The following is a 13,303-nucleotide window of genomic DNA, read 5'->3' on the forward strand; positions in this document are numbered from 1 at the left end:
TTGATCCTGGTACACCAGTGTTGTGCGGCTGATGCACTGGTGGCTGCCTTTTTGGAAAGATCTTCTGTTCCAGGGACTGATCTTCATTCTGCTTTACTGTTACTGGCTTTGACAGCATGGCTATTGAAAGCCAGGTTCTAAGAGACGGGGGGAGGGGGATTGTCAGGCTTGGTGACCCCTACCATGCTGAAGGTGTGTAAATCTACATCTCGGAAAATTTATCATTGCACTTGGTAGGTTTACATCTCGTGGTGTGAGGCTGTGTATTTATTTCCCTGTTCCTTCTCGGTGGCTCAGGTTTTGGCTTTCCTCAATTGATTGTGAGCAGAACCTTGCCTTAAGTACCATTAAGGGCGGAGTTTCTGCTCTTCCTATTTTCTTTCAATGTTCTTTCGGCATGCACTCCTTGATTTTAACCTTCATCCAAGAGGTTCAGCATGTGGCTTCTCCAGTGCGATCTCTGTTGCCCATATGGGACCTGAACCTGGTTCTCAGTTCTTCAGATGCCTCCTTTTGAGAATATTATGTTTCTTCCCTTACTCGCTTTCTCCCAGAAGGTTGCCTTTTATAGTTATTAGTTCTGCATGTTGTGTGTCAGAGCTGGCTGCCTAGTCCTGTAAGTCTCCCTATTTGGGTCTACAGAGGGATAAGATGGTTCTCTGTCTGTCCCCCCTTTCCTCCAAAGGTGGTGTCTGACTTTTACCTGAATGAGGACATTGTCCTGCTTTCCCTGTGTCTATGCCCTTTGCCATCCTATGGAGGTTGTGTTGCACTCCTTGGATGTGGTCGGGCGGTTCTTGTATATCTGACTGCTATGCCCTCTTTTCAAATGTTGGGTTCCCTTTTTTGTGATGAAATGGCCTAGCTGCCTCTTCTGTCATTGGCAAGCTGGCAGGGTCGCAACTGTACTATAAATGTTAGGCCTTTCTCCGTAGACACTAGTGGAAAAGTCTACTTGCAGGTTGATGGCTTTTCCACTAAGGCCTGTGTACATAATCCTGAATTTTGCCCATAGGGAAAAAGGTGCTGATAATGGACACCAAAAACACTTGATCTTACCTGATTTAGGGTGCATTTTTCATAGGTCATGTGACTAAAAAAATGCATCAAACGTGTGTAGTTTTTGCTGCTTTTTCAATGCATTTCAGGCCTAGTTTACACCACTGCACTATGTGTTTTGTCTGTTTTGCAGTGTTTTGCTTTTTTGCATGTGTGTTTTTGGCTCATTTTTTTATGCAATTTTTTTTTGCGGTCCAATTTTTTGCTGGGCAGATTCAAAACGCATAAAAAAAGTGGCAAACATGCATAGAAGTGCATCAAAAACGCCCTACATGCATTTTCTGCAGCATCTCCATTGATGTCTGTTGAACCAAAAAGATGCAACATTTTGCATTTGAAAAAAGTCCCTGCCCCTTTCCAAAAACCCAGCAGCTCAAAAAAGTATAGATGTGAACGTGTCCCATAGGTAACCATATTAAATGGACTGTAGTGGGTTTCTGCAAAAAGCCCTAAAAAATGCATTGGTGTGAACCAGGGCTCAATGGGGCGGTGCATTTTTTGCTTATTTATTTTTTTAAACTTGCCAGATATGCACCAAAATACGGCAAGCAGGATTTTTTTTACATTGCATTTCTCTTGAGCTTCTCTTGTGCAAAAGCTGCTCAGTGTGAAAGCAGCCTATTGGCTGAAAAGTGTGTGTGTGTGCGTGCGTGCATTTTTTACAAAACAACTGTCCATTTCTGTTTTCGGCCAAATGCATCCTGAATTTTCGGTTTTGGTCCTAGAATTTTCATTTCGGTTGCCACTAATGGTTATAGCTAACATGAGCTAAGCAAGTGGGGATTTGTAGTGTTTTTAAAGTACAATTCTACTTTTAAGATAAGTAGAAATGAAAGCTTTCATGCGATGTTTCATATGCCATGTTGTATTATTTTGTATTGACCACTTTAGATTGATAAATATTATTTTTAAACTAGAATTCTGTTTTTCTTGGTGATTTAGATGGTTCCATGGTCACCTCTCTGGAAAGGAAGCTGAGAAGTTGTTAACTGAGAAAGGTAAACATGGAAGCTTCCTGGTTCGGGAAAGCCAGAGCCACCCTGGGGATTTTGTATTGTCTGTTCGCACTGGTGATGACAAAGGCGAGAGCAACGATGGCAAGTCTAAAGTGACACATGTCATGATACGGTGCCAGGTAATTTGTCTTGAGAAACACTTCACTTTTCATTGATCTGTCTTTTAGACATTTTGCTGCATTGATTTGTAGTATAAAGCTTTTCTTTCAGAAAATGTAGTGATGTGTACATTTAAAGAGGAACTTCAGTTGGTTTCGCCTATGATAGAGATATATATAGATATATATATATATATATATATATATATATATATATATATATATATTTTTTTTTAAGCCCCATGTACCTGTTGTGCAGCATTGTTCTTCATTCAGATACTCACCTGCCCATCAGATCCAGCGTTATTCTGCTGTGCTCAGCAGATAAAGTGCCAGAGCACGTGTTCCTGCTCCACCATCTTGGTCCTCCTCAGTCATCAGAAGCCGGCTGCCTTCAACAGAGTCAGGCAGCTGGCGTATGGTAAGGACTGCAGCTATGTCCACCAGCCACTGTGGGTCTCTACTCCTGCAGTCTCCTGGAATATTTGGCACGGAATCCCAGGAGGTTGAGGCAGCAGGGACACACCATTCTCGCTTTGGCTAGAATGGTCCTTGGCAAGGCCAGGCCTAAAGTTTGAAGGGGAAAAAAAAAAAAAAGACCAAAAAAGTACTGATTTAAAAGTAAGTTCACCTTTGGGAACATGTTACATGTTCCACTTCTTAGGTAAAACATTTAACATGTTCCCGCTCCTGCAGTGGCTTGGCAAGTCCTGTGTGTGACATCCGTATGGGGAGACGTTCCTTATACCAGCAGTCACTTTTGAAAAGATCTGTGAATGAATCCGCTACAAGTACCAAAATCCTTTGATGTTGGCTTGCAGTTCTCAATTAACTACCACGGCGCTGTTGAGCGATGTGGTAGTTCATTGTTTATTCCTGTCAGTGTGAAATTGCCTGCCTCTACGATGTATGGACAAACAGCTTACACTGACCGTCTGCAGGATTACTGCATGACACCAGCAATCTGCTGATCTGAGGGGTGAAGGTCCTCTTTAACTGTTCAGTAAACATAATTGGCCTTGTTTATGTAACAATTCTTATTTCTTTATCATACATCACGGGACACAGAGCAGGCTATTCATGACTATGTGGGTTATAGGCCACCTATACACTGGACACTGGCAGACCAATTAGGTCCTCCCCTATAAAACCCCTCCTATACAGGAAGTACCTCAGTGTTTTTTTTTTTTTGCCAGTGTCTGTAAGGAAGGTAGTCACTAAAGTGTTGCTGTGCTCTTGGAGCATACCTGAAAATCCAGAACGATTCCATTAGAGAATCGGGGACTTTCATCAGATCCATTCAGAAGGCTATGAGCTAACATGGATGGTACCTGCTCCTCGCTAGATAAGGAGCCTTACGGCGCTGGACCCCTCACAGATGGAACCCTGTGCAGTTTTAAATGTGACCAAGGAGCTTCCAGCGGGTTGTTATACATGTCCAAGGCGGTAGCCCCTCAGAATGGGGACTGAGTCCTTGAAGGCTTGTTTGACAATGCCCTCCATGGTGGGTGAAGGTTGATGCCTGACGGAAGTCAGGGACCTGCGGCGGGACTGGTAAGATATCCCCTTTTTTGTTTTTCTTTTTGTAAAGAGAAACAAACAAAGCTCTAAATTGGAGGGAAAAGGAAAGGTGTTGACTGTGAGTTTCCACCAGGGGGAGCGCTCATTGTTGTTCCCAAGATGTGCTTGCTCTTTTTGTTTTCGGCCACTAGAGGGAGTGTGGCAGGAAACGGAAGTCGGTCATATTTTGTTTATCTGGAGGCCAAGACATGTGGCTGCCGCTGAGAAATCTTCTGTGGCCGGGACACAGAGCGGGCTATTCAGTAGTGGCATGTGAGTACTCCCCTGAGGGGGAAGCGTGGACCAGTCAGAAGCCACCCTAGGTGGCTCATAAGGCACACTACTTGTTTTTTCAGCACACTACTTGCATAGCTGTATCATGGTGATATGTTACTAGTGGAGGTGCACAGGTTTGCGCTATCTGGTCATATACTCGCTGGAGATCACAAAAGGAATGACGTATCGGCACTTTTCACAGCTATTGGAATGCAACTTTGTGCTTGATACTATAGGCCAGAAATTTGTCTTTGACTCTTTCTCTATATTTGGAACTTTTGCCTTTCAAAAAATATCAGCAAATATGACTGATTTATGTGAACTCCTGATCCATTATATGATTTGTCGTCTTTTTTTAGGATATGAAATATGATGTTGGAGGAGGAGAGAAGTTTGACTCTCTAACAGACCTGGTGGAGCATTATAAGAAAAATCCCATGGTGGAAACACTTGGAACGGTACTGCAACTCAAACAGGTAGAAGGACATATACAATGCTATCCATACACATCAAACTAACTTGCAAGAAAGAGTTTGCTTTAATATTTCTTTTTCTTTCCAGCCTCTGAATACAACCCGTATAAATGCAGCAGAAATTGAAAGTCGAGTAAAGGAATTGAGTAAACCTGCAGAAACAGCTGATAAATTTAAGCAGGGCTTTTGGGAAGAATTTGAGGTATGTAAATGTAAGCTAACTAGAGATCTCAGATGGTGGTAGATGTAATCAAGCTGCTTAGATGACATTTTCTATGAAAGACCTTTTCATAATTGTCTCGGATCATCCAAGTATGAATGTTTATGGTGGAAGGAGGAGGATGACCAGATTGCTCCACAGTCACTTTTGTTTTAGAAGTATACAATGGCATAAAAAAGGCCAGGAAAATCCAACCCATGTGATGGAATGGGCCTGTTGGTTGAAAAATGATAGGTTGGCCTTAGCTTTCACTTTGGTATATATCATTATAGCACAAGTCTGCCTTTGAACAGTGACCCATAGTCATGGTTGCAAACAATTTGCTGAACAGCCAAAGACCTTGTAATTAACTTTTTTAAAGCTTTTAGCTATAAAGCCTAACACATTCCTGTAGGTTTAGTCAGGTAAGGTGCCTTAAATTGTGTAGATATGACATGTATAGCAAAATTGCTGCTGTAATTTACGTATTATATCTTATAAAGAATGTCCTTACATATCATTTTTTTTTTTTTTTTTTTTTTATAAATGTCTTGATTACTAGCTATTATTTGCAGTAGGGAACATCTGCCATCAGTTTTTAAATACAGACATTTGAGTATCTAAGCTGTGAGCAGTAAAATACTGTGTAGTGCAATGAAAGCAATTGTTTTGACTTTGAAGCTAGCATTTTGTGCTGTGTAATTACCATAAAAGAGAATGTGAAGGGACCATGTTTGTAAACATTTTGTAAGATTATGTAAGACTTGGCTGTTTGACTTCTGTTTTGTTATGAGCCGTTTCTTGCTTTGTGGCATTGCAGTATTCTGTCTCTGCACTGCTGGTATAGTGGTGTCTAACACTGCAGTGTCTAAGACAGAGTATACTGCTGCATAATAAGATCTATGGGATGTAAAAAGACTAGACCTTTGTGGAAATGGCAGTATTTCATACCCAGTTATAAACTGCAAGCATATGACCTGTTGTTCCCTGCGGTTACATAATCAGATCTTTGAGACTTTACATCTTTTCTGTAGTTATATACATTAACTATACATAACATAAATGCAAAACATCCTATGGTCCTTGTTCCCAAAAAGCAGTTAGTTACTGCATTCCTGTAATGTGAGTATTGTAAGATTTTTCTTTACTGGAGGAATTTTTTGTGGGGGGAGAGGGGGGCATTGGTGTCATATGGGTTTTGCATGTATGTGTCCAGATTGGGCTAGAAGTATGAATGTTTTTTTTTTTTTTTTTTTTCTCTACATTGTTCGTAATGGTTAGCCTGTCATGTTTTATGCTAATGAGAACTTGACATCATGCGAAAGAGCAGCCAATCGTAATAGTAAAGGGAAACCACATTTATATTTAGAGCTTTCAAAAAGTTTTTTTTTTTTTTTTTCAATCATTTCCATTAACCTAATGTAGTGTACAGAAATGTTATGTGCTGTTTTATGATTGGCTGCCCTTGCTGTTGTACAGTTGAGTCTATCCTTGCTTTATGCAAGTCTGAGCTTGAGAAAGCTCTTGTAAGTGCTACTAAGAAATAATTGACCAGTTTCAAGATAACTTGCAGCAGAGCTATAGAAATCTTGTCTTTTAGTATTGTAAAAACCAAAATCAATGGAAACCTGTAGTAATCTCTGTATTCCTTCTTTAGATACAGTTTCCTTCCGGTGTAAAAATTGACCACTGCTGTGCCTAAAGCTGGAGGAGCAATAATTTTTGTTCTAATGAGTCTATTAGAATAGAATTTAATATATTGCCATGAGCACACAATGTTCAGCTTCCGTGCTCCGATTGTCTGATGCTTTGACAAATTCAATGTGAAAGTTATTATCATGCTTTATGCAGCTCTCCAGCACATAAAGCATAGAATACACTAAAAATACCCTGCATGCAAACAGGTACTCATCTATTAGTTTTAGGAGACCTGATACTGTCAGGATTCCTGTTCATCCATCAATTGGTAACGGCAGAAAGTTTGTTTGGAATGCTTTTTAAAAAGTTTTTTTTTTGCTTACTTTTTAGAGTGAGCTATATGGCTTGTCTTCTATTTCTTCTATTAATTAGTTCTCGCGGACGTCTTAAATATTTTATTTTAATGTCTGTGTGGCACACTGCTGCAGACTTCACAGGAAATATTTACAGTAATTTATGAATACAGAAGTGCTTCTGTTTGGGTTTGTGAATGGCCCTGAATTCAAGTTTTACTGGTAATGAAGTGCTGAGGTTATTTCCACCTCTGCATGTCCTTGTGTGAAGCGGTGCGGTGTCATCCACACAAGGGATATATATTTTAGGAACATGTTGACAGCAGACCTCATTGTGGTTCTGACTGACAGGTAATTGCTCAGTCTGGAAGATGGTTCTGCAGTAGGTGAAGAAAAAGCACAACACATCTGCTTTAAATGACAAAGATAAAGGTTTCTTGTGAAATAGGCTCTATCACATATTTTTTTCCTACATTCCTTTCAGACGTTGCAGCAACAAGAATGCAAACTACTGTACAGCCGCAAAGAGGGGCAGAGACAAGAAAACAAGAACAAAAACCGATACAAGAATATTTTACCTTGTGAGTAAAGAACATCGCTCTGAATAAGTGGGCTTTATTACTCATAAGAGATTTTATATTCACAGACTGGCTTAAGTATTAAGGAGAAGTTTTCAGCTTTCTGATTAATTGCCCTTTCCTTAGTGTGGTAAGGCACTCTGCCATTGGCCCCATACCAAACATATTCAGCTACATCAGACTTGTCCGCATCACAGTTTTTAAAGTGTTAGTTTTGTCTAGCTGTCAAAAAGTAACTTAACAGTATTGCTTTCATCTTGGGTGCACTTGCACTCCTGTAACCAAAGTAATAAAGTGGTTTGGGCGCACTTGCACTCCTGTAACCAAAGTAATAAAGTGGTTTGGGCACACTTACACTCCTGTAACCAAAGTAATAAGTTGTTTTAACAGTAAAAAGCCTTCTTTCTGCAGCTTCCCCCACCAGCCCCCTTATACTTACCTGAGCCCAATCTTGATCCAGTGATGTGCACGAGAGCAGAAACTCTCTCGGCACTCTGCCTCCTCATTGGCTCAAATTCAGCAGTGGGAGCCATTGGCTCCAGCTGCTGTCAGTCACAGCCAGTGAGACAGGGTGGTGCCGAGCCTTGCTCCGTGTGCCTCATGGACACACAGAGCCGGCACGGGAGCGAGCCCACACAATTGCCCCAATAGCAAGTGGCTTGCTATGGGGGCACTCTGTGGAGGGGAGGAGCCAAGAGAGCCTGTGGGGGACCTGAGAAGAGGAGGATCAGGGCTGCTCTGAGCAAAACCATTGCACAGACCAAGTAAATATAATATGTTTGTTATTTTTAAAGAATAAAAATAGTGGACTTACAATCACTTTTTGTCACTAACTTTGTGTTCTGCCCTTCCTTCCACAATTCCACTATCTAGTAGGAGCACAGTTACCTGTCCCAAATGCACTCTTGCTGGTTAAAGATTTGAAAAATGATATCAAATTCGCTTGGGTGCAGCAGAGGAGCATCCAATCCTAGACTTGCAGCTTCCTTGACTTTTGAGTTCTGCTCTTCCTCCTACAGTTCCAGTATCCAATAAAAGCACTGTTTTTTTTTATCTCCAAGGTGTGTCCATGGGTTAGTGTGGGAGGACTGATGTACGTGCAGACACCCAAGGAACATGTACTAAGGTTGTTATTTGTATACCATGCTTCGCCTTGTGATGCCCAACATTTCAAGCACTGGAGATAATACTTTGTCTCCTAGATATAAAGAAAACTTGTAATTGAATGACAAAGATTGCTGTTGCTGACATCGCTTTCTGTAAATGATAGTTGCCTGGCTGTCATGCTTATCCTATACCCTCTGATTTTACTTGCATACTTTTTCTGGTCAGTGACTGAAGCCATGGACAGACAAGCAGTTAGAATTTTCAGAAGGAAATAAACAGTAGCTGCCTACTAATTCCTATCAGAGTTTCCTTTAATGCGATTTCTAAATGTAAATTTTTTTTTTTAATAACAAACATATCATGCTTACATGCCCTGTGCAGTGGTTTTGCACAGAGCAGCATGGATCCTCCTCTTCTCGGGTCCCCCGCAAACTCTTTTGGCTCCTCCTTCCTGTCAGGTGTTCCCACAGCAAGCAGCTTGCTATGGGGGCACCCGCTCCGTTGTCCATTCACACATGGAGCCGCGGCTTGGCAATGGCTCCTGCTTGCTGTCTCAGCCATTGAGGAGGCAGAGACCCGGGACAGCCGAGTCTGTCGTTCACATCGCTGGATCACGATGAGGCTCAGGTAGGTATTATGGGGACTGGGGGCACTGCTATACACAGAAAGATTTTTACCTTCATGCATAGAATGCATGAAGGTAAAACATCTTGGGCCTTTACAACCACTTTAAAGTACAAGGAGCATAAAACTATTCCTGAGGATAATGCATAAATCTGAGGCCATCTTCTCACCCCTTTCTAAAATATATCCAAATCCACTTTGTCAGCAGTAATAAAAATAATTTACTATAACTTTATTTTCTTTCAATACAGTTGATCACACAAGGGTTGTTCTTCATGATGGGGATCCTAATGAGCAAGTCTCTGATTACATCAATGCTAATACTATAATGGTAAGCTCATCCCTCAAGTACATTAATGCCCATTTATTTTATTAAATCAATATATGATTGTTGCTTTCAATGTTATTTTTACTATATTTTATATTTACAGCCTGAATTTGAAACAAAATGCAACAATTTAAAACCCAAGAAACGTTATATTGCTACTCAGGGCTGCTTGCAGAATACAGTGAATGATTTCTGGAGAATGGTTTTTCAGGAAAACTCCAGGGTTATTGTCATGACGACAAAGGAAGTTGAACGAGGCAAGGTGCGTTTCATACGTTGCAACAGTCAGTTGCTGATTATATAAAGGTGCTGCTTTTTTCTTAGCAATAGATGTGGGAGGGTTTTATTGAAAATGAAAGGACCTAAGTGAAGAGAATAAGCCATAGCAATCAATTGGAACTCTGCAAAAGATAAATTGTGCCTGCACATTGCTTCTTGCACTGAATTATTTTGACAGTGTAAGGTAACTGTCATTCTGCACTCTAGCTTGTTTTCATTGCTTGATTGTTTTATTGAAGTTGATCAGAACCACATGCAGTCTTAGATTGCAAGCTCCATGAATGCACGGTATGTAAGGCTCTGTGTAAAATTGTCTTCAACATAAAATTACCTGTAATAAAATGCAAAAGTGGTCACATACCATAGATAAGAAATCACATTGTGTATACTGATGTTTCAGAGCCACAAGAAACCCCTATCTCAAGGTGATAGCAAGGTGAACAAAGATTTTTTTCATGGCTGTCTGTGTAATATAATTTACTCCCTCAGATTTTCTGATTGTGGTGGGAAATCCAGAATTTTACAGTTTTCACCAGGGCCACTGGCGAGGGTAAAACTTCCAATGGGGCACCTGTTCTGCTTACAGCAGTCTAAGAGGGGGATTCTGCTCAATTTGTAGAGTTGTATTCTCCCTGTTGTATCTTCAAGACAGAAAGTGAAGAAAAATCTCTCCAAATCTGACAGCAAAAAATAAACTCAAACCACACGTTGCTAGGTATTAGTGTGTATTAAAAGTGCTGTGTATTCAGTATGCTACATAGCCAACAACAAGATTCAGAATTTCAGGGCAGGTCTGATGCTTATCGCTGCTTAAGGAGAACTAGAGAACATGTTAATACATAAAGGTCCTTAGTGGTAAGACTGTTTATTTGTCTATTATAAAACCCTGAGACAGGTGTGTGGCTTTCATAGTCCCTTGTGTAGAGATTACCTTTGTTTAATGCATGCATCACTTCTCTAAAGCACCACAGTGAGAATTCTGCAATATCAATGCCATTAATTATAATGTGTTCTAGATGAATGCAATAAAAAAGCACATAATTGTTCAAGATGCCTAAATATGCCTCAGCTGTTCGGTTACAGCGTTTGTATATTTCCAAATATACTATGAAAGCAAAGATACTTGGAGGATTGGGTTGACTCACTGTATCTTGTGGTTGCTGCATTACAAAAAACAATAACACATACACTCTCAAATGATTGGGCTGCCTTGATGGAATGCATGTTAACAGCTTTATAGAAGATAGAATGAATCAATGTACTGTTAGCCATGCAAAGTGTAAATATGAGTTCTGTGTGAAGTTCGCCTATTAGAATGTTTAATTACAGGATTTGGCACTTATTCTGACAGTAGGTATATTTGTTTTCCAGAGTAAATGTGTTAAATACTGGCCAGAGGAATGTGCTCTTAAGGAATATGGAGTTATGAGAGTACGAAATGTCAAAGAAACACCATCTCATGACTATATACTAAGGGAACTTAAACTTTCGAAAGTAGGACAAGTAAGTAGTGCATTTTCCTCCTCTTCCTTTTTTTTGAGAATTGTGCCTTAAGCATTGAACAGCCCTTGTGGTATCGGTTTGCTAGGTATAAAGTATATTCTTTTTCATTCAGCTTTCCCCCATGAGATTGTCCTCTAACTTCAGATTTTATATTCATTAAGGCAAACACTGAAAGGACTGTATGGCAGTATCATTTCAAAGCTTGGCCAGATCATGGGGTACCTACTGACCCTGGTGGTGTCCTGGACTTTTTAGAAGAAGTTCACCATAAGCAGGATGGTATACCAGAACCTGGACCTGTTGTCGTTCACTGCAGGTAAAGTGGAATTTGCAGACTGTATGAAACCAGGGCTAAAATAGATGGGGAGCTTATGGATATAGTGCTTAAAAATCAATTCAAGGCACCTTTTAAGTGAAATCTGGCAAATGATGTAGCTGTTCTGAAGTGCAGAAGTCTGCTTAGTTCTCCCTAATCTGAGATGTCTTTCATCCACTGCAGCCATAGAACACACAACTCATTTCAATTTTGAACAGAAGAAGAATTTGTTAAGCATGTACTGTGCGGCTTTTTATCTTTTTCTGATTGCTGCAATACCAATTAGAATCTAATATCCCGGCAGGTTTGAATTTGACTGGTATATATGAGGAACTTCCTAGTATTGACAATTTTGTTAACTTGTGCTTTTTCTATGTGAAAAAGCGAAAAGAGCCTGTAGTGGGTGTGATTGGAAATAGCTCATCTGCAACACAAATTTATAAGCAAAATGTGTTCACAGATAACTGACAGTGGGGAGTAGGGTGATTTGGTGTACTTATTGCTGTGTCTGCAGGAAAACTGCAAGATGTTTTCCCTGTATGCATCTCAAGGTTTGACTTTTAGTTTTAACTGAGGCACAATTCCACTTGGCATGAATATTCAATTCTGGTTTAAGTCAGGAATTATTTTTTTGCACTGCATACTACAAATCGTCTTCAGACTTTGCAAGTTCTTTGAGAGCAATTCAGATAAAGATCTTCCCCTTCTCATGAGATGGAAGGCACATAAATGCTTCATACGAGGCACTCTAATCAAGCTGGGTTCACAGGAAAAAAAAAGCTTAATTTTCAGGTCGATCCCTTGGTTTCACAAATCAGGACTCGAGTGCCTACAAACAATCTGTAGCTCAGCAAGTTAAGTATAAACTGTCATCCCCAAGAAATACAATGCCCGCATCTGCAGCAGGTGTCAAACAGATGTCACCCCAAACCCAAGTTGCAAACACAGTGTGTTTGCCCGCATCGGATCAGATGGTACTTTTGTACCATACTGTCCGGTTGCAGTGCGTTTTAAAAAGTATAAAAGTAGTGCATGCACTCATTTTGGTGTGGTGCGATTTCAGCCCATTCAAAATGAATATTTGATTGTACTGAAGTATTTTATTGTATAGTAGACATTGGGATTACGGGTACTTGGTACTTCTAGACAAGGCCAAAAAGTCAATGTCTCCATAGCCAAGTAAAAGTAAGTCTCCCAGAAAAATTTTGTGGAGCTCAATTTGTGTAGAAAGCACGGTCACATGGTGCCAGTGCAGATAGCAGTGGGATGGTGTGGATATCTTGGGGAAAAGGCCACGTATGAGGCCAGGAAACGCATACATTTGTCTTTTCTTCCATTAATTAGCTCTTAAAGAGGATCGGATCTTGCACTAAAATGCAAGGTCAGCTTATTACATTACACCCCAATTCCCAACTCATATTGCTGTATGATTGCTATTAGAATATTTGGAGTACAGAGACGCCTAGGAGAGGGTGACATCACAATCCTTTCAGCAAGATTCTAGGAGCACTGAAGATCCCAAACCTTACAGTATGTTGTCACTGCTTGAGATATCACTCACAAGTATTTTTTTAAATTTTATTATTAGTACTATTATTATTATGATATTTTTTTTTTTTTACAGCAGTCCTGTAACAATGATTTAAGGTGCAGGGGTGTGGCTGCATGGTGATGAAATAAGTGATCCTTGTTTTAGTGCAAGGTCTGCTTTAATATTTAAAGGAAAGGTCACTTTTGGGAACACGTTACATGTTTCGTCCGTTTTTAGGGTGGAACATGTAACATGTTCCTGATCCTGCAGCCACCACCTGGTCCCCCTCCTCCCTGTGACAGGATACGGGGGGGAAGTTCCCCATACTAGCGTTCACTTTTTAAAAACAGGGCCACATTATTCAT

The 13,303-nt window shown here is 40.3% G+C and overlaps 1 protein-coding gene across 1 annotated transcript in view; it reads left to right on the plus strand.

Moving 5' to 3' along the window:
- The window catches only part of PTPN11 (protein tyrosine phosphatase non-receptor type 11), a 111,458-nt gene that overhangs the window by 33,266 nt on the left and 64,889 nt on the right, over positions 1-13,303 (plus strand). Inside the window, exons 4-11 of the mRNA XM_089677009.1 lie at positions 2,002-2,194; positions 4,369-4,485; positions 4,571-4,684; positions 7,157-7,253; positions 9,233-9,312; positions 9,413-9,571; positions 10,960-11,091; positions 11,253-11,407. Coding sequence (XP_089533135.1) covers positions 2,002-2,194; positions 4,369-4,485; positions 4,571-4,684; positions 7,157-7,253; positions 9,233-9,312; positions 9,413-9,571; positions 10,960-11,091; positions 11,253-11,407 — 1,047 coding nt within the window. The remainder of the gene's footprint in view (positions 1-2,001; positions 2,195-4,368; positions 4,486-4,570; positions 4,685-7,156; positions 7,254-9,232; positions 9,313-9,412; positions 9,572-10,959; positions 11,092-11,252; positions 11,408-13,303) is intronic.

This window comes from Staurois parvus, unplaced genomic scaffold, assembly GCF_062004578.1.
Source record: "Staurois parvus isolate SC_StPar_1 unplaced genomic scaffold, SC_StPar_1.0 ptg000014l, whole genome shotgun sequence".
Lineage (NCBI taxonomy): Eukaryota > Metazoa > Chordata > Amphibia > Anura > Ranidae > Staurois > Staurois parvus.